Source organism: Miniopterus schreibersii (genome assembly GCF_964146895.1).
Source record: "Miniopterus schreibersii genome assembly, chromosome: 16".
In the NCBI taxonomy this organism is placed as follows: Eukaryota; Metazoa; Chordata; class Mammalia; order Chiroptera; family Miniopteridae; genus Miniopterus; species Miniopterus schreibersii.
Window position 1 is genome coordinate 9,603,008 of NC_138116.1, and position 20,152 is coordinate 9,623,159.

The window sequence follows — 20,152 nt, forward strand, 5'->3', positions numbered from 1 at the left end:
AGCCATGCCTTCCAAATGATCTCAAACAGCTCATGGAGGAAAGAGTCGGTTTGTTCAAATTTTCTAAGCCCTAACTGACACCTTGAGCCTCTAAGCAGAAATTAACACTGCTCTGAGTATAAACTTAGGGATATTATACCATGAACTAACAGAGCAATGAAGTCAGTCAAGACAATTTTTCTTTTCCTTATTATACTGTTAGCTCTCGTTTAACCCTCTCACAACACCCCTGCAGTGGAGGTGCATTATCATCCACATTGAACAGAAGGGAAAGCCCCGGCCCAAAGCCATAGAGTGATTTAATGGTGGGGCTGCAGCTAGAAAACAGTCTTTGTGACTCCCAGTGCAGTCAGCCAAGGCAATTCTGAGAACATAATTTATTTCCAAAAGGCAGGCATGCTGCTCAATACAGTGATGGAAGGCAAAAACTTCTCCTTGTCTGGGCCATACACTCCCCATGAACAATCCAAACAGAGGATGGGGATCCCCATCCATGGGGAAATGGGACTACCTTTCTGCCAGAAGCAGAAGGGAGACTAATGTAGGAATTTTGTGAGAGCAAGAGGGAAACATAGTGCCATGTTTCGTGCAGCTCGGTTTCAGAGCTGTTCTGTCCATGGTCACTTGTAAGTCAGAGGTCAGGGATGCAAGATGCCATCTGGCCAATAAAAGACTAAGAGGCAATGACAAGATGGAGGTAAGGGAAATCTGGACCAAAAATAAATCGATTCCACTTTTCAGAGGCCCAAATGTCAAAGACTCACGTAGCTGGCCATTTCCCTTGGCACTCACTGTAGCACAAAATTCTAGTGCAACCACGAAAAAAGGTGTTGTTGTTTTTTTAAAGCCCTACCATACCCCCAAACATGGAGCACTATTTAATACTTGGCTTACAAACATTAGCCTAGTGCCCACTTCCCAATTCCGTCTTTGATAACATTTTAGTAGCCTACGCATTCTATGGAAGTCAATCCATATGTTGGCAACATTTGTCAGCAGCAGAAGCAACCTAGAGCAAGGTATAGTGAGAAAAGCCTAAACTTGGGAATTAGGTAAACAGGGGTTCAAATCAGGCTTTGCAACTCAGCTGAATAATTTAAACTCTTGCCAGAATTTCCTCACTTGAAAAAATGGGGAGAATTATCTACCTCATAAACTTTTTTTGGAAGTTATAAATGTGGTGACACAGGTACACCGACATGGTAGGAACCCAGTAGAATTCCATTCGTTTCCTTCACACTCTGTGGCAGATATAATGGGTTATACTCAGGATCCACTCTACCCTTCTAGCATGCCTTCCTGTGCTTCAGAAGTCCATAAACGAAAAGCTGCTATTTCCAAGACCCCCTGTAGGTTCATCCAGTCAGATGCACTTGTGTGAGATTTAGATAGCTTCCTGCTATTCCTGCTGTTTCTGGGCACCATACATGGAAGCCTTGGTATTTCTGCTGCAGCATTAGAAGAGGCCCCACACTTGGCCTCCAGTTTTCCTGATATCAAGGCCCATGTAAGTGGTGGCACTGTGCTTCTGGATGTGGTGGCTTCCTGATTATAGAAAAGGGAGGAGCTCTTTGGTATGTCTGTTTCTCACTCTCCCAATGGTCCAAAAATCAGAAGTGCACTAAATTTCTTCTTGCTAAAACTACTTAGAGTAGATTCTGTTCTGTGCAACTAAACTCTAGACAATAAAACCTGGCATGTCCTAGAACAAACAAAAAAATGTCTATTGTAAGGGACTGATGAGAGAGAGAGAGAAACTCTTACTGATGGATGAGATCGCAGACATTGGTTCAAACTATCCCAGACAGGATGAAGTGCCCCTCAATCTGTTACCTGGAGCGTCTATGGTGAAACCTCCCTGGGATAAAATATCCATGGCCCCTGACACCCATTCTCTTCTTCTTCAGCTGCCAGTAAACTCTTCCCTGGTTTTGCAGGTGGGATGGGACTAGCTCACATGAAGCCGGCACTACAGACCCAGGAGGGGCTGGGGGAAAACAGTAAAGGTTTTCTGAGCTTTTATTTCCAGCCAGAGACTTTCACTTTTTCCAATACACATTGCTGCCTGCAGAGAGCCAGCCTTGTTATCTGATGGGCAAAGGGCCAGGGACTATTGTGCACAGGCCCACAGCTTGGGGCAGGAAAGGGAAGTCTCCCCAAACCAATGGCTATCAGAGGAAGCGAATGGAAAAACCAGGAGTTGGCATAACTGCTCTAGAGCATTTTCAGTTTTGTTTTTATCTTCATTTCAGAAATTGGGGGCCAATGAGATGCACAACAGGAGTCAAGAACAAGTGAGACAGGGGCCTGAACAGGACAGGATCCTGAACTCTTAAGAGAACTCGCAAGACTCACTGATGCTCACATACTTACCAGCAGGGACAGCAGTGAGCCAGATAGTACAAATCACAGTGCTATGTGAGACACAGCTCATTCTAGGTCTCAGGAGGCAAGCACAGCAAGAATGGAAGGTTCTATGGGACAACCTTCCCTGGCTCTAGTTTCATCAGGCCATTTGTACCAAGGGGCACCATCCCAGTACGAGCTGAAGTAAAAGAGTAGAGTAGTACTAGCCCACTCTATGTTCAGAGTGGCACACAATTTCCCATGAAGGAAAAAACCAGGGGCTTAAGCTGCCGGTGGTCCACATTCCTCCTGGGGCATACAAGCTCTATGCTAGATTCCTTAACTCAGAGCAGCAGAGTCAAAACTAAACTCTCATCGTAGTATATGGCTGATTCTTTTGCTCTGTACTCTGACTCAAAGCTGAAAGACAGGCTCTCAGATTCTAGCCCTTCTCATAGGAGTCTCCTGCCGGGAAGCTGATGTAGTCAGGAAGTTGCCTCTGGAGGGAGTTCTAGGGCTTTGGGTCAGTGTTAATGTGCAGGTCATTGCAAGTACAAAGAGATAGCTTTTTTTGGCCAACAACTATTTTCTTTAAACCCTATTCTCTCTTGGGGGGCAGATGAAATGGGGAGAGGTATCAAATAACTTTTTCTTCCTTAATGGAAAATCTTAACCAATATTTCCCAATCTGCTCACACTGGACCAGAGCTTCTCAACATTTTCATTCCATAAGACCCTGAGAAGAGCCTATGTGTTTCAACTTTCAAAATTCCCATTTTATTTTGAAGTTGCTACTGCCATTAAACAGCTTCTGATCTTATCTAGTATCACAGAAGAATTTACAACAAGGAGAAAAGCCCGTAGAAGTGAAGGAAGCTGGTCATTTGATTTCTCTGTGTATGGTCTCTACCTCTGCAGTTGTGGTTTCCTCTTCCAAATCTGTACTAGGACTGGAGGTTTGCACTGTGCACAGCTCTCTAACTCATTACTGCCTGAGTGTCAATACAAGTCACCCTATCCTTTCAACATTCCTTCTTTCCCTCTGTCTGAATTTGCCTTCCTCTTCGAGGACTCCCCTCCTCCTTGCCATTATAAGCCCTCTACCTGGATTTCCCAATTCCTCTCTTGCAGGAGTCAGCTCCCCCATGGTCCCCTCTCACCTTTAAGCTTCTTTTCAGCTGTCTTGGCACCTCCTCTCATAAAGCTGCTCAGATCTCTAGCCTAAAAATATCCTGAGCTTTTTTCTGCCACTTTCTTAAGACACTACCTCATCTCTTTTTCTTTCACGGCCAAACTCCTTGAAAGAAGTTATTGCCTCCACTGTCTTGTCTTGTCAGCTATCCATTCCTTAGAGGTTGCAACCTGGCCTGCCTCACTGTGGGAGGCAGTGGCAAGACAAGGAGCAAGATGGAGTAAAAACAGAGGCAAAGGCATTTGAGATGCATTAGACCAAACGGGAGTCAGGATTTGACAGAGACAAGTCCTTGAGTTGAGGCTTGGTTAGCTACATGGCTTAAGGGCACTGCCCAATGTATTATGAAAGAAATGGAGCTTGAGCTCAGCTTCAAAAGTGGGTACAATTTCTACAGGCAAAGATATGAGGAAGAGCACCTTCACAGACATAGGGAAATTCCATCTGCCTTGTCTGGGGTCTCTCTTTTGGGTTAACTAGTTACCAAGTAGTTTTTTGTTGGTGAGGGTGGTGGGGTGGCTTGTTTTGTGTTTTGGGATGAACTAGTTTAACAGACTAACTGTCCTGAAAAAAACTGGAATTTAAGGTATGTATATTATGATGGCAAAAACAAAGGATGAACACGATAGCTGTTATTTGAAAAACTGTCATCTGAAATGTGTTATTTGTGTTAGCCATGTTGCTCAGTAAAGCAGTACTAGAGCCAATGGGTAAGGTGAGAGAAGGAAGATTTTCATTCAGAATACGGAAGAACCACCATGGCCAGTGTGGCTCAGTTGGTTGGGTGTTCTCCCAGGCACAGAAGGGTTGCCAGTTGGGAGGGCATGCAGGAGGCAGCTGACTGATGTTTCATTCTCACATGAATGTCTCTCTCTCCCTCTCTCTTCCTTTTGCCCTAAAAATAAATTTTAAAAATCTTTTTTTTTTTTTTTTTTTTTAAAAAAGGAAGACTTGAAAATAAGTAGAGCTGTCTAAAATTGGATTGGGCTACCCTGCACTTCCCCATCACTGAAAATGTTGCAGAGGGAGCTGAATGATCTGCATGTTCAGTCTCTCACTAAATACTCACAGGTATTTAATGTTGGTGGGGGAGGAGGGCAAAGAACCCCCCTTCTATTGGTGGGGAGTTGAATCGCTAAGGCTTGTCATTTGACCCCATTTCTACTGGTAGGACTGCTACTCCCTCATGCTATGACCCTGACTCTTCCCCTCCTCTTTCATTCTACTTCCAGAAAGTCTTACCCTGTACCAGCATAGCAAGTGCTTAGACATTTGTGGATGAAAATGACAAGTTTATGTCTTTTACCCTTGGTCTGTCCTTCCCAACCTGGCTGGTACCATGTAAAGCCTGCTCCCCGCCCTCTCCTACTTTCCTTCCTATTTCTCTGGTCACTCCTTTCCTGTGACCTTTACAGGCTCATCTTCCTCTAATTAGCCACTGAGGGTCTGGGTTTTTAAGGCTCAGTCCTAGGCCCTCTTCTCATTCTACAGTCTATTTAGGCACTCTCTTCTGGGTCCATGGCTTCAATTTGACAATTTCCAATTTTTTCCCTACCCCTGATTTTCTCCCCTATGAGCTAGAGACCTGTGTATCTAACATATCAAATGGATGTTTATATCTCCTCTTGGCTGTCTCAAAGGCACCTCCAATTCAACTTATCTAAAACATGAAGTCTGTCCCTTCTCAGAACCCCAAACCAGGTCCTCTTTTGGAGTTCCTGTCAGGCTGAAAGGCAGTGCCATTTATACATATCCATAAAGCAGTAACTTATCTCCTGCTCTCTCAACACTTGCAAATTCAATCCAATACCATAGTAGTTCTTAAACCTTTTGGTCTTAGAACCCCTTTATACTTTAAAAATTGAGGATACTGCCTGGTTGGGCGTGGCTCAGCGGCTGAGCATTGACCTAGGATCCAGGAGATAGCGGTTTGATTCCTAGTCAGGGCACATGCCCAGGTTGTGGGCTGGATCCCCCGTTGGGGGCGTGCAGGGGGCAGCTGATCAATGACGACTCTCATTATTGATGTTTCTATCTCTCTCTCTCCCTTCCTCTCTCTAAAACCAATAAAGATATATATATATATTTTAAATTGAGGACACTAAAAAGCTTTTATTTATGTGGGTTATATCAATTGATATATTTTTTTATTATTTTTTTTAATGGTTTTTTAATTTTTTTATTATTATTTTTTAATATGTCTTTATTGATTTCAGAGAGAGAAAAGGAGAGGGAGAGAATGAGAGAGAAACATCAATGATGAGAGAGTCATTGATCGAGCCCACAACCCGGGCATGTGCCCTGACCAGGAATCGAACTCCGATTGCCTGGATCCTAGGTTGACACTCAACCACTGAGCCACACCCGGCCGGTCTCAATATTTTATTTTTAAAACAATTTCTTTTTACCCTCACCAAGGATATTTTTTCCATTGCTTTTCAGGGAGAGCAGAAGCGGGAGAGAGAGAGAGAGAGAGACATTGATGTAAGAGAGATATATAGATTGGTTGCCTCCCCAGCACGCCCAGACTGGGGCCGGGGATCAAGCCTGCAACTGAGGTACGTGCCCTTGGCCAGAATCAAACCTGGGACCTTTCAGTCCACAGGCCAACGCTTTAACCACTGAGCAAAACTGGCTAGGACTCAGAATTTTTTTAAAATATTTTTTTATTGATTTTTAGAGAGAAAGGAAAGGAGAGGGGGAGAGAGAAACATCTAAGTGAGAGTGAAACATCAACTGGCTACCTCCTGCATGCCCCCCACCGGGTATCAAGCCCACAACCTGGGCACATGCCCTGACCGGGAATCGAACCAGCAACCCCTCAGCGCACGGGACTACACCCGACCGACTGATCCACTCTAGCCAGGGCAAAGCTCGAAAAATTTTAAAACACAATAATACTGAGGCACATATTCCATTAACCATCAGAGCAATGACACTGCCTCAGGCATGTAACCTCTGGAAAACTCAGGAGAGAATGAGTAAAAAGGCAAAGTGTTTGTTAGTATTATGATAAAAGCAGTTTTGACCTCGAAGACCTCCTGAAAGGACCTCAGGGACCACCCCAAAGTCCCCAGACCACACTTTGAGAACCACGCCAATGCCATGTTCTGTCAGTTTCACCTTCTAAATGTCTCAAATCCACCTGCTCCTTCCTCTTTCCACTACTGTCACTAACCTAATCCAAGCTTCTGTCATTTTTCACCTGAACCACTACTTTAGCTGAATGTGGTTCTCTTAGAACCATTCTTGCCCCACTCCAATCTGTTCTCCACACTGTAGCGAGAGCAACGTTTTCAAAATAAATGAGTATGTCACATCACCCATTCCTCTTCACTTAAAAACCCTACAACGGATTTCCACTGCTTTCAACATAAGGATCAAAATCTTCGACACAATCCACAAGACTCTGCCTCCCTCCCCAGTCTCGGCCTGTTCCCCTTCCTCTTGTTCTCAGCTCTCCAGCCCTCAGGACTTCTTTCTGTTTCTCAAACATGGCATACTCCCTCTGCCATCAGGCTCTCCAAGCCTGGAACTCTCTTCCCTGTATCTCCCCTGCATAGCTCTCATTCATGCTCTGAGTGATAGCGTAAGGCTTTCCTGGCCCCCTCTGAATCAGGCCACATCCTTCTGTTATATGTGCTCACAGCACCATACACCTCTAGTCACAGCCTATAATTATAATTAGTCACAGAATGACAAATAAATGTCTGTCTTCCCAGGGGTCTATAAGGGCCACAGGGAAGGAACCCTGTCTTTTTTGATTCTCATGTTTCTGGCACACAGATACTTTGGTAATCATTTCTTGAAGGAATAAAGGAATGAGTAAAAATGCAGTCTGACAGGGAATAACAAGATAATGTGATAAGCATTACAATGGAGATGAGTATAAAGGGTCAACATTTTCAGTGGCTTCCCACTCCCTACCAAACAAGCCCCAGTGCAGTCAAGGCTCCTCAGAAAGTGGTCCAGGCATTTTTTCTCACCTCTATTTCTCCTCCAAATACATCAGCCAACCTAAAGGATAAGTGAGAGCTCTGTAGGCAGAGTTGAAAAGCCCTCTCCCCTCATCTCTGCCTATGGAAATCCATAATCTCCAAAGATCCAGCTCAAACAGCTCCTCTCCAGAATGCATTCCCCAGGTCATTCCAGTTAAAAATAATTTCTGCCACTTCTCAGCTCTATAGAAAGGCTGGCAGGCTCTGCCCACTGCTCCAGTCACATCTACCATTCCAAACCACCTGGGGTTCTTAGATCTCACTACCTTCTGTTGTGATCATGCTTGGCAGGTGCTCTTTCCTGTGCTTGGAATACCTGTCTCTACTCTAAGCTCAGTAAATCTCCCTTTGTGTGTCAGCCCTGATGTTCCCTCTTCTGCGGAAGCTGTTCTCCAAAGTCCTGGGCAGAGTTGGTTAGTGCTTGCTTCCTGTGTCCCCACACCACCCTTGGCCTTCCATGTGTCTCCACTGTAGCATTCATCCCAGCCCAATGGCTGGTACGTTAATGCTTGCTGAATGAAGGAACCAAGGATCTATCTGTGTTGGGAGGCTGCACTGCCCACTCTCCAGATAAACAGGAACTACTTCATAGCAATCTTATCCCTCAGCATTCTCAGACAAGGAATTTCATGTATTACTCCCTACAACAATGGCCCAGCATTCAGCTCCTGCTTCCAGATACAAATCACAGGCACTTGCTTAGGAGCAGGAAGCCCAGTCACTGTCCCACGTCAATCCTCACTGCTCACTCCACAAATGAACAATGTTGCCCTCTCGGCCTCTCAATCTCCAGGGCCAGAGATGCTCTGGACAGTCTCCTTGCTGAGGTACTGACTCTCTCTCTCCTCAACCAGCTTACTGAAAACACAGCCAACAATTATCAATGATAGAAAAATATGAAACTTATACACAGACTTTCAGCTGGCAACACTTACTACCAGTGCTTGTTTGAGTTCCAGAAATTACCCGATGAGGCAAAATCAGTGCCTCAGCAACACACATTCTTCCTGCTACTCCCTCAGGAGGCTTATCACTCACAGACAAGCTTAGCAACAGGACCAATACTCAGACTTCCCCCAGCCTAGCTCAACATCTTCAGAGAGCAGTTTAGTTTGATGCAATTCTCCCTGTAATGGATAGAACTTGGATTCATAGCGGCAGCAGGCGTCTCAGCAATGTTAGGACAGCAGGTTCAACACAAATGTTTCATAAGGACAGATTTCCCCCTTGATACAAATTCCAGAATTCAAGTAATGGGCTTTTTCCTTAGATTCTGGGAAATGTGATCCAGAGCATTATGAGGTTGCCTAGTATAATGCACAGACCTGATTTAGATTCCTTTCCTGGGAAGGCCTGGCAGCAGCTGCATAGCTTTCTTCCTAGGTAGCCAATTGTATAAACTATGTCAACAGTCTCCTGTCCTTCCCAGACAACTTAGTTTGACTCTTCAAGAGTTTCACTGGTCAACATCTACCTTGAAGCACAGGGACTCCTCAGGAATCACAGACAAGGGGTTTGGGGTCAAAACTCGAACTTAGACCCGATTCTGAACTCTAAAAGTCCACAATCCTTTGGGGAAAGAATGGTCAGAAATGAAGGTAGACTGCTGCTGAAGGTCTTCATGCAGATGTTTGAGGAGATCACTTTTTCAGGGATGTTTGATCACACCATCACATTATTACAGTGTAAGCTTCCTGAGAGTCAGGACACCATCCCAGTCATTTCTTTACTCCTTTTTCCCAAATAAAGGCATAGAGGATTATTCTGCTCAGAGTAGCACTTAATGTTTGCCAATTGTTTTTTAATTGATAACTTAAAAAATACCATGGGCATAAATTAGATGAGAGGAAAAAAGGGATGAAATACTCACTGACAGAGAGGTGCCTGCTTCTGGACTCGGAGGGCTGATAGATGGTATTTATATCTCCTGCAGACTGGGAAGCTTTGATCCGCACTTGCCTGGACACCCCGGAGTGGGGAGAGGAACTGGTCTGCAAGATAAGAGGAAAAAGGCTGAGCTATCTTTAAGTAGGTGGGCCAAGAAAAGCCCCCTTACCATTCCCTAGAATCCCCATACTTTCAGCTGTTTTCATGCTTTAAATACATGAGCTACAGCAACCCAGCTCTCCTCCAAATCTCACTCCTCAATCTGTCTTGGAAAATCACTATTTGCTTGATGTAGTTTTACAGCTTCCCCAACAGATGAGCACTGAGACTCAGTGCCCCAATTTAATAGGTGATGACCCAGACAGGGAGAAATAACAGGCATTCCGCTATTAATCTGGCAAACAGAAAAGAGTTGTAAATACCGTCTCATAAAATTCTCCAGAGAGCTCGGGAAGAATAGCAGGAAAAGCAGGAAATTATTTCAGCAGCGAGATCACCTGCCGAGTGGGGGTCAGAATAGAGAATGATGGCAACTTCCCTGTCCAAAAAATTCTGGTTGATAAATATGTACTTTTAAAAGTAGCTTGATATGCTGTTTTGTCCCCAACCATAATGACTCCCTGAAAATTAAGGTAAGATCTCAGTTGCTTCGTATTACTGGAGTTTACACATGAACCATCTCAGAACTGTGTTCATTTGGGAAAGGCTATTTCTATTCTGCTAGAGGTCAAGGACCTCAGAACAGGGCCAGCAGCCTTACCACATCAACCTCCACTTTTGCACTGACCCAGTCAAGCCACTAGGTGAGCCCTAGAGAGAAAACAACACAATGAAGGGGGGTCCTTGCATTAAGAAAGCTTAAAACTGAAGCTTGGAGGTGAGCAAGTGATGTCAGGATGTGCTTACAAATATACAGAGCACTACTGAGAGTGGAAATGGGAGCTTGGGGTTTATGAGCAATTTGGGTCAAAGTTTCTACTTGCTTCTCTTTTACCTCCCAGAAGAAAAAAAATGTCCGACTTAAACAAACTATATCCTGTTCTCCAGGAAAAAGGCTTCCTGCTCTTGGGGTGAGTTCAGCTGCCAAACAGCCTCCTCTTGTCTCCCCACAACAGACTTTTCATATGGGGGCTGTCCTGACAAACTGTCTTGCTCTAATGGGAAGTCAGAACCAAGGGGAAGTGAATGTTCTTGCTGAAGCCTCCATGTGCAACAGCTCTCTGCTGAGAGTCAGAAAGGAAAAAACAGTCAAAGCCACACACTGAGGCAGCAGGCCAGTGAAGAGCAAGGGAAAGCCACAGCCCTGCAGTCAGAAGAGCTGCATGATGAGCACCCCAAGGACGCCTGCTTGGACACAGGGCCTCACACATACTGGGAATTAAATAAATTTTGGCAACATGAATTAGATAGAGATGTATCAAAGAGCATATATCTAAACTCTCAATTTTAAAATCTAAAAGATGAGACAGGAAAGTAGTTAGTTTCAACAGCAAGCACAAGTATAGATTTGTGTAAAAAAAAAAAAGAGGCTGAAGTTGTGGCAACAGGTTGGAATACAGTTGAAGCGAAATAAAATGCAGATTCTGATACAGCAGGTCTGGGGTGGTTGAGAATCTGTATTTCTAACAAGCTCCCAGGTGATGTTTTTGCTGCCACATGGTCCATACTTTGAGCAGCAAGGTCTTAGGAGGTAAATCACACTTCAGTTTAAGATAATGGTTCTCAACTCTAGCCACCTGTTAGAACTGCCTGTGGGGCTTTTATCACTTCAGACCAACTTGGGATGGTCTGATTGTTATTTTTCAGATCTCCACAAGTGCTTGTAAAAGTCAAATTTGATAACTCCAATTTAAGGAGATAAAAGAGAATGGTGTAGCAAACAAAAATGAGGTTGATGCAAGGATTCAGGGAACCCTGAATAAGAAGTGGGAAAGAGAGGAAGGAGGAAGGTGGGACTAGGAAAAATACATGGGCACTGTAGTAGAGCGAAAGGAGAGCCCGCAGGTGTAAAGGCTATAGCTAGCAGAACATTCTAAAGATAACAAATAATGTGGTGTTTGACCATTCAGTGAAAACCTCACTGAAGGATTCTGTGGATAGCAGCGTGTATGGCTGACACAAGCAACGTGCAACATTGCCAGGGAACCACATACAAAAAGATTGTAGTGACTAGAAGCTCAGAGATCAGCAGAAAAAGAGGTTACAAAAGTCAACCCACAATCTTGATAAAAATTTGGTGGCATCAGACAAAAGGAACATATGGGTTCAACTATGCAGGGGGAGGAAGTGGGGTGGGTGTGTGTGTGCGTGTATGTGTTTGCTTGCTTTAGTTAGGTTCATGGGAATATGAGCTTAGAAATGGCACCCTGGAACTGCTTCAATGGTGGCACCAAGAGATGTTTACAGGGAAGACCATGATAGTTATAATAGTTGTGGACGCATCCAGACAGGTTATTTAATAAGTTTACAGCTTTAGCATTCATTAATTTATTAAAAACCTTTAAAATTTTTTTGAAGCTGTACAACTTGCATAATGGATGCCATGTTTACAACTTCTTTACAAATTCTTATTCTTTTTGTTTTATACCACCAATATTCAAGGAGCTCATCCAAGTTGAGATTAGGTGAGTAAACTTGCTTTTATGACTTCTGTAAGGAAGGGATTGCTGAAAACAACCTCTATTTGATTCTTGCTAACAATTCAAGAAGTATTAATTAAAAAAAAAAAAAAAAAAAAGAAGAAGTATTTACTGTGGTGTTCTTAAGAGGATGCGTAGGGAAGGGGTTCCAAAACAGTAAGACAGCTCCTGCTCTCAAGGAGCTTATAATTTTTTAAGGTAAAACTTACAAATATGCAACAACTAGAGGGTCATTACTAAAGAACCTATAAACTGGTGTGCAGATTACATCCAATGACTAAAGAAATAGAGAATAATCAAAATGGCCTCAGTCAATATATGAACCAAATTGTAGGGGTAATCACGCTAGATCCTTTAAGAAAGGTAATGGCGATGGTACAGCAAAGAGGAAGAAGGAAGAACTGAAGAGCAGAGTATGCTGAAGGCTGTGGAAAGAGGAGACTGGGGAGTTAAAAGCAAGGGTAGTTGGTGATAAACCCTGGATGTTAGGCTAAATATAGATCTTATGAGAAAGGCAATAAGGAAGGACTATAAGGAGCAGGTGAGTAATTTAAATAGAGAAATGAAATAATAAAGTATGTATTTTTACTTCAGAATACTTCCCAAAACATATCCAGAAAAAAGACATAACTTGGGATAGAGAAGACTAATCCTCACATGCAAGGACACTTCTGTAATATCAGAAAACATCTTCTTAATTCTAAAGCTTCCTAACTGCATTCTCCTGTGCCTCTTCCTAATTAATAGGGCAGTCTAACACCATAAGTGTCTCAAAAAATAAATGGTCGGAGGAAGACACAGTTGCAGCCGCAGCACAGCTCTGTCCCACACGCTCCTGCTTCTGACTCAGCACTGTTTGCTCTTGCCCAGGAACAAGTTGGTCAGGAAGCTGTGCCATAGCCATGGCTTTTAAAGATACTGGAAACACACCCATGGAACCAGAGGTGGCGGATTCACAAAATTAGAATTACTCTAATCAGCCACAATGTAAAGTCTTTGGAGAAAGTGTGTGCTGACTTTTGATCAGAGGCGCAAAGAAAAAGAATCTCAAAGTGAAAGGAATGGTTTGGATACCTGTCAAGACTTGGAGAATCACTACAAGAAAAACTCCCTGTGGGGAGGGTTCTAAAACTTTGGATCGGTTTCAGATGAGGATCTACAATCGACTCATTGACTTGCACAGCCCTTCTGAGATTGTTAAGCAGATTACTTCCATCAGTATTGAGCCAGGAGTTGAGGTTGAAGTCACCATTGCAGATACTTAAGTCAACCTTTTTAATAAACTGACTTGACTATCAGTTGTAAAAAAAAAAAAAAAAGGTCATCTTTCATCTAAACTCTATCCTGGTATAGTGCATCTATAGCTCTCATGCAGCAATATTGGCTGTCTTCAAGCATAAGGAAAGAATGCCAAGAAACCATCAGAACATGCATCTGAAGAAAACTGGTAGAGGAATCAGTGATCAGAAGACAGACTCAGCTTACAAGCATTCTTGTGGAACACAGGCCCCCCAGGGACCCTTTAGGAGAGGAAACTGCATAAGGAATAACTCCTCACTTCTTACAGCCCCTGTAGATTGCCTGCCATTTGGTAAAGCAGCAGCTAGGAAGTTACAAGAGCCCTCCAGCCCAATGGCCTTTTTTCCAATGAACAGAAGGAAAAGTTTATTTTCTACATGTGTCCCAAGTTGCTGAGTTGTGGGAGTTGGATTTACAAAGCAGGACAGCCTTGAATCCCTGACAGCCTTTGCTTATCAGCAACCCCACACTAACCAAATCTCTCCTGTTGGGGTCCAAATCTAATTGAAAGAACATAAATATAGAGAGAAAAATTTATCATTTATTATAAAATGTTTTCCTTCCTCTCACACCACAAGCCAAGTAATCTTTAGTTGCAATTTTAACACTGATGATTTGGCTTTGCAGTAAAATCAAATGCAGACTAGTTGGCCAATGACACAGTGGGCGAGGCCCTGCTTATGTTCTCTCTTCAGCAGTGGCTGAGGAACACAGAATTCTGTCAAGGGAGCAAGGTGAACTCCTGAAGGACAGCAAACTTTGTCTTCCACTGCCAGACCATCACTGGGGCTACTTACATGGTTTCTATCCTGGGACAGCAGCAATATCCTAAGGCTTTTCATGCTTGAGCTCCTATCCAAAATGTCAATTGCTTTATCAAGATCATCTTGGTTCTTCAGCAGGATGGAAAGCTGTGACACAGGACACAGAAAGAAAAAAAATCATACAAAAGTCTTTAGTTTGTGAAAATAAGCAAAATAAAAAAAATATATATGTTTGGAAGAAAACAATCTCACTGGATACTATGGGATCTTAAAAGATCTAATTGAAATTACAGAGATATTTTCTTTTCTTTATGTGTACAATTCAATAATTTTTAGTAAATTTACAAAGTTGTGCAACCATCACCACAATTCAATTTTAAAACAGTTACATTACTCCAAAAAGATCTCTTTTGTTATTTATAGTCATTCCTACTTGCCACATCTAGCCCCAGGCAACCACTAATCTACTTGCTGTCTCTATAGATTTGCCTTTTCTGGACATTTCACATAAATAGAATCATATAATATTCATACATTTCCAATGGAACTCATACACATTCGTTTGCATCTAGCTTCTTTCACTTAGCTTAATGAGTTCATTTATGCTAAAGCACATATCAGAACTTTGTTTTGAGGTATTTCCTAAGAAGAGATTCCTCTCTAAAAATACACTTTACTCCAAAGCATCAAATCCCAAACAGTTATAGTCCCCATATTTCTTTTCAAATTAAGCAGTAGAATCATGTCTGACATTAACCAGAACAAGTAGAAAAGGCACAGGGGGAGGGCAGAGGATGAGCTGTTACTCAAGCCCTGGCTGGTGTGGCTCAGTGGATAGAGTGTCGGCCTGCGCACTGGAGGGTCTCAGGTTTGATTCCTGATCAAGGGTATGTACCTGGGGGTCATGGAGGAGGCAACCAATTGATGTGTTTCTCTCACACTGATGTTTCTGCCCCCAGACTCCCTCCCTTCCACATTCTCTAAATGGAAAGAAATATCCTCAGGTGAGAATTAACAAAAAAAACACACCACACACACACACACAAAAAACCACTCAAAACTGTTACTCAAATAAGGACACAAATTCAGACCACATAGCAGGGTTTCAAAGGGTAAATTTTATGGTAGGTGAATTATATTTCAATAAAGCTATTATTATAAATATATAAACATAAATAAAATCTCAACAGATTTTTCATTTGTGATTCTCAAATCCTGATAGGGCAGGGTTTAGAGGGCAAAGAAAAAAGGGGCTGAGGGGTTTTTAGATTAATATAATGTATATTAGTCAACTCTCGGCCACTGATATTAGCAGTGTATGGAAAGATATGCATGATCTAAAATAATAACAATTATTTATATTTAGCTTTAGAATTAATACCTGCATAAACATTTGAATAAAGGAATGCCCAACATTCTGGGCAGTGACTTTGTTGGCAAGAGTTTCAAATGGATTTTGGGACATCTGGAATTCTTAATGGAAATATTAACAGAAAGAGAAATGAGTACTGAATCATCCAAAACAGTCTTTACTAACTAAAGAACACCTTCTTTAATGCTGATAAGCTAGTTGACTTTAGCCTCACTTCCTTATGTAAACTACTGAACCTTAAACTGCAAGTTTTTAAAGTTCTATGGATTTGACATTTATATTTTTGGGGTGCTCATATTCTGTATTTAAAATGTGTTAGTTTACATACTTTAAAATACTTACATCTGTATTATTTATTAGAGTTAGTGGTTTATTTTCCAAATTTGCTTTATTTCTAAAATTTATCCAAAAAACCAAAAGATCAAACGGTCTTATTTTTGTTAGCTATTTGGCAGTATATCCAATTGTATTGTACATTTTATATGAAGGGACCAGGGAGTTTTGGGCCAACAAATCTCAGCCCCTACAGATTTAAGCCCTAAACTATGGAAGAAATTCTTAACTCTTCAACCAATAAAATAAAACTACAAAGAAAGGACCCGACTCTCAAAGAGCCAGGATGTTGCCCAGCTTTCCTGTCTTGTCCCTCAACTCAGTTCCCTTTAGACCAGCGATTTTCAACTGGTGTGCCACAAGGATTTTTAAAACATGCAACACCTGACTATTTAGTGAGGGGCACTGACCTCTTTTCCCTTAAGATTGTCAAATAAAAAAATAACAAGAGCCAACACAACAACAGTCATCCAGTGTGAATGAATCAAAATTATACCAGTTTTTCTGTGAGATCGGCAAAAAATAGATTTTTTGGTGTGCTGTAGCATTTTATAACTAGTTAACGGTTGCCCTGAGATGAAAAAGGTTGAAAATCGCTGCTCTAGATACACGCTCTTTACTAGGCACAAACACACTACCTTTCAGACTAATGCAACGCACCAGCCTGAGCAGACTGCAGCCTCCAGTACCTTTCTTGTAGCTGGGAAAGCAACCAAGTAACTGCCGTTCAAAAGAATTCCTTCTTGCCCTGGCAGGGTAGCTCAGTTGGTTAGAGAGTCATCGCAAGACACCAAGGTTGTGGGTTTGATCCCCGGTCAGGGCACATATGAGAATGTTTCCCCTTCTCTCTCTCTAAAAACCAACGAATAAAAATTAAGAAGAAAAAGAAAAAGAATTCCTCCCCGGGCGGCAGTCACAGCAGGAACAAGTAAGGCCGGGCAGGGAGCAGGGAGGATGAAGAGTCCAGGAAGTCATGTGGCGGCGCCAACTTGAAACAAGTGCAATCAGGACTCAAACTCAGAAGAGTCCAGGGGCTATGACTGTCAGTAGGGGTTCCACTCACCGGTTTTCCCCACCTCCCTAATCCCTGATAAACCCTCTACTCCATGTTAATACTGTGCTGGAAAAGAAAAGATAACCTACAAAATGTAAAGCTGACAATATAAGCCAGCCCTGGCCCTGATACCATAGCCGATTCCACCATGGAGTATTAGAGCTACCAGCACTGAAAGAGCGGGAAATGAAAATAGCTATGCAATCTCCCATGTAGTAAAAACAAAACAAAGCAAAACAAAAAAGAAATCCCAGAGTTATTGGAATTAAGAAAAAAGGCTCCAGAAAGCAAAAACATAATGATATTAGAGAAACTAACCAGGAAATCCTGTTAGGATGAGAGAAAAAAGGTATGCAGTTGTCCCCACACCATCTATCTACTTTCTTACCTCATTGTTCATGTAATGTAGATCAAGAGGCTGCCCAAACACTGTTGTCACCTTGTGTTCCACATCCTCATATCTCACAGGCCGGCTGAATGCTATAATTCTGAAAAGGAGTAGGCAGCAGGGTTAACTGCATATTTTAATGTAGGGTTTAGAAAGCTATGATTTCTGAGTCATTAGTTTCCTTTTCAATATAGGACACAATTTGCCTTTCTCTTTATTGTTTCTTTTTCTTCTCTTATCTATCTGTATGTTTTCCCTCTTTCTCTACGCATCTCTCAGGTTTGCCAATAGTACCCACAAGCTCTGCTTAGTCCCAACCACTTAGGCTCTACCACTTTGGCTTGGATCTTTCTATCAGTGACAGCTCAGAATCACAGGACACCTAGATTTAAAAACTATGTTCCAAATACTCCTGTTAGGAAGAAAACCTGGAGATTGGTACAGCTGTCTTAAAAACATGACCTTAACTCCTAAGTGACTCAACTTCAGGACCCGAAAGATCCTTGCCATTGTTCATTTTTGAGATGCCATAGGAATTTCAATACTGATTTATCCTCAGAATCAAGATTTCCTACCAGAGTCACAGGAATTCCCCTTGAGTTGGTTATATGCCTGATCAGTTTTTTAACCAGTGACACATGTCGGCATGTAAGTAGCGTTGATATTGATGCTTTTCTAGAAAGACTCATGAGGTCGGTTCAAAGAACAATTTCTATAAATGGAGGGTACAGTAAGAACTCTGTGCATATATTAAAAACCACTGATTGGTACAGCTTGTTAAAATTATACAGGTGTTAACATGACTTATCATTTACTATTGCAGCAAAATTTAGAAGTGGGAAAAGATGAAATAAGATTGGCAAAATGTTGATAATGCTGAAGCTGGGTGACAGGTTCATAGAGGTTCAGTATAATATTCTCTCTACTTTTGTGTGTGTTTGAAATGTTCATTAAAAAGTTTATGCTACTGTTGATAGTCCTAAGGTGGCCAATTCATATGGGTTCAACATAATACTCTGAAACTTAAATAATTAAAACAAAAATAAGCAAAGAGATAAGCAGACAAGAATATCAGAGAGAACCTCATATATTATATATATATATATATATATATATATATATATGCTCTTTCTAAATATACATAGAAGGAAATATAGCATTAAAAACATTAGTGTTGGGGAGGACTTTCTAAGTATGACATAAATATAGAAGACAAAAAGAGACAGATTTGACATCAAAAGTTTAAACTTCTGATGACAAAATAAACCATAAACAAAGTCCAAAAATATCAAACTTGGAGAAAATTTCTGCAAAATCAATAGAAAAAAGACAATCTAATAAAAAAACGGGCAAAGAATATGATGAGACAATTCAAAGAGTCATGAATGGCTAATAAACACATGAAAAGAAGCTTAATGTGATGGAGAAAATGCATATTAAAACTTCCTTCACCTCTTAGTACGTCTAGGCTAGATGAAATCTGACTAGCGTGTGGTAGAGTAACAGCACTCAGCCACGGAGCCTCTAGAGGTTTTGCCTTCCTCCAGGCTGGGAGGAAGCAGCATGTGGTTCTTTCACATCTTCCCTGCTCCCCTGGAGCGGGAAGAGGTATGACCAGAGGAAGAAGCAATAAGCCGCAGGAAAGAGGAATCTATACCATTGGACTTAAATGAAATCTGACCAGATAACTTCTTTAATGTTGTAAGGTATATTGCTGAATATATTAGTCTGTTTCCACCAGGTAATCCAACCATACTGTAATCCTCATGTTTTTTACCTTAAATCATCTGTCCCGAGCAGTGATACTGTTGGGTGCTATCTAGATATGGTTACTTAGATATGAGTGTTTTCTGGAGCCTGAGAGAATTACTCCCTATAAATTCCTAATCACAAATCATACACCCTTCATCAGGACCTCAATAGCAGTTAAAAAAGAACAGCCTTTTTGAATAAAATACCAGAAGACCACACAGATGTTCCCAGTACATTATGAGAAAAGGATCGGGTTCAGAGATAAATTCTCCTGCATTTGGCCCAGCGACAAGCCATTCAAAATTCCCAAAAGCAGCCCAAAAGCCTGGTCAAAATCAGAAACAAGCACTTCCAGATCTAGAAGATCTAAACTCCTGCCATCACGGTGAATAACAAGCATTTTTAGGCTAGTGCTTCACAGAGGGGTCTAATACCCGTGCCAACCACCCCTACCAGTGTCCAGACATGAAGGTTTTCAAAGGGAAGAAGATCCTAATCTACAGTCCTCTTCTTCTCCCTTTAGGGGTTAAGAGGGAGAAAGATCAGGAGTCTGGGCCCCAACCTTCCAAAGCAAAGGCAAAGTCAGCTCACCAGAATGGATACTTGGCATAGATGAATGGGAAAAGTCACTATTTCTTTCCTTTTTTCTATAAATTTTAATTCTATAAGGGACTAAATATTTAGATACTGTCCATATTCCCTGTAAAAAGTAAAGAAAGCCCACAATAACATTCTCCACAAAATCCCAAGACATGAAATACATGAAACCAGAGCTATCTGGCACAGAGCAGCTTGAACTTGGCTTCCCTGCACCAACTTTATAAAGTCCTTGATTCCACACATAGTACACAAACAGTGAAATGCCATGGCTCCTGAAAACAGCTCCATAAAGAGAATGCAGTTTTCAACCTTGATACCAATGCTCTGCCGCTCAGGGCTTCAAAAGGCCATTCCTGCCTGACCACCTTAAATATTTGTGGTTTCGATCTGGCAGCTTCTCTAAAACTAAACACATACACTTTCTCAGTGTAAGTCTGCTCACTGTAACTGCATACCACTTTGGGAACAGGAATTCAGGAGCGCATAACTGCATAATTAGGCTCCTACACAATTGAGCTTTTGATTTCA

General features: G+C 41.9%; 1 protein-coding gene and 1 pseudogene across 6 annotated transcripts in view; one reads left to right on the forward strand and one right to left on the reverse strand.

The window, feature by feature from the left end:
* The window catches only part of MAP3K3 (mitogen-activated protein kinase kinase kinase 3), a 54,672-nt gene that overhangs the window by 13,932 nt on the left and 20,588 nt on the right, over positions 1-20,152 (reverse strand). For all 5 annotated transcript variants that reach the window (XM_081116028.1, XM_081116026.1, XM_081116025.1 and 2 more), the window contains 3 exons: positions 17,273-17,372; positions 14,159-14,272; positions 9,407-9,527 (listed from right to left, as the gene is read on the reverse strand). In XM_081116028.1, coding sequence (XP_080972154.1) covers positions 9,407-9,527; positions 14,159-14,272; positions 17,273-17,372 — 335 coding nt within the window. The remainder of the gene's footprint in view (positions 1-9,406; positions 9,528-14,158; positions 14,273-17,272; positions 17,373-20,152) is intronic.
* Positions 12,965-13,341, forward strand: LOC308546740 (small ribosomal subunit protein uS10 pseudogene; annotated as a pseudogene). Its single transcript has one exon. The product of its transcript is annotated as a small ribosomal subunit protein uS10 pseudogene (transcript).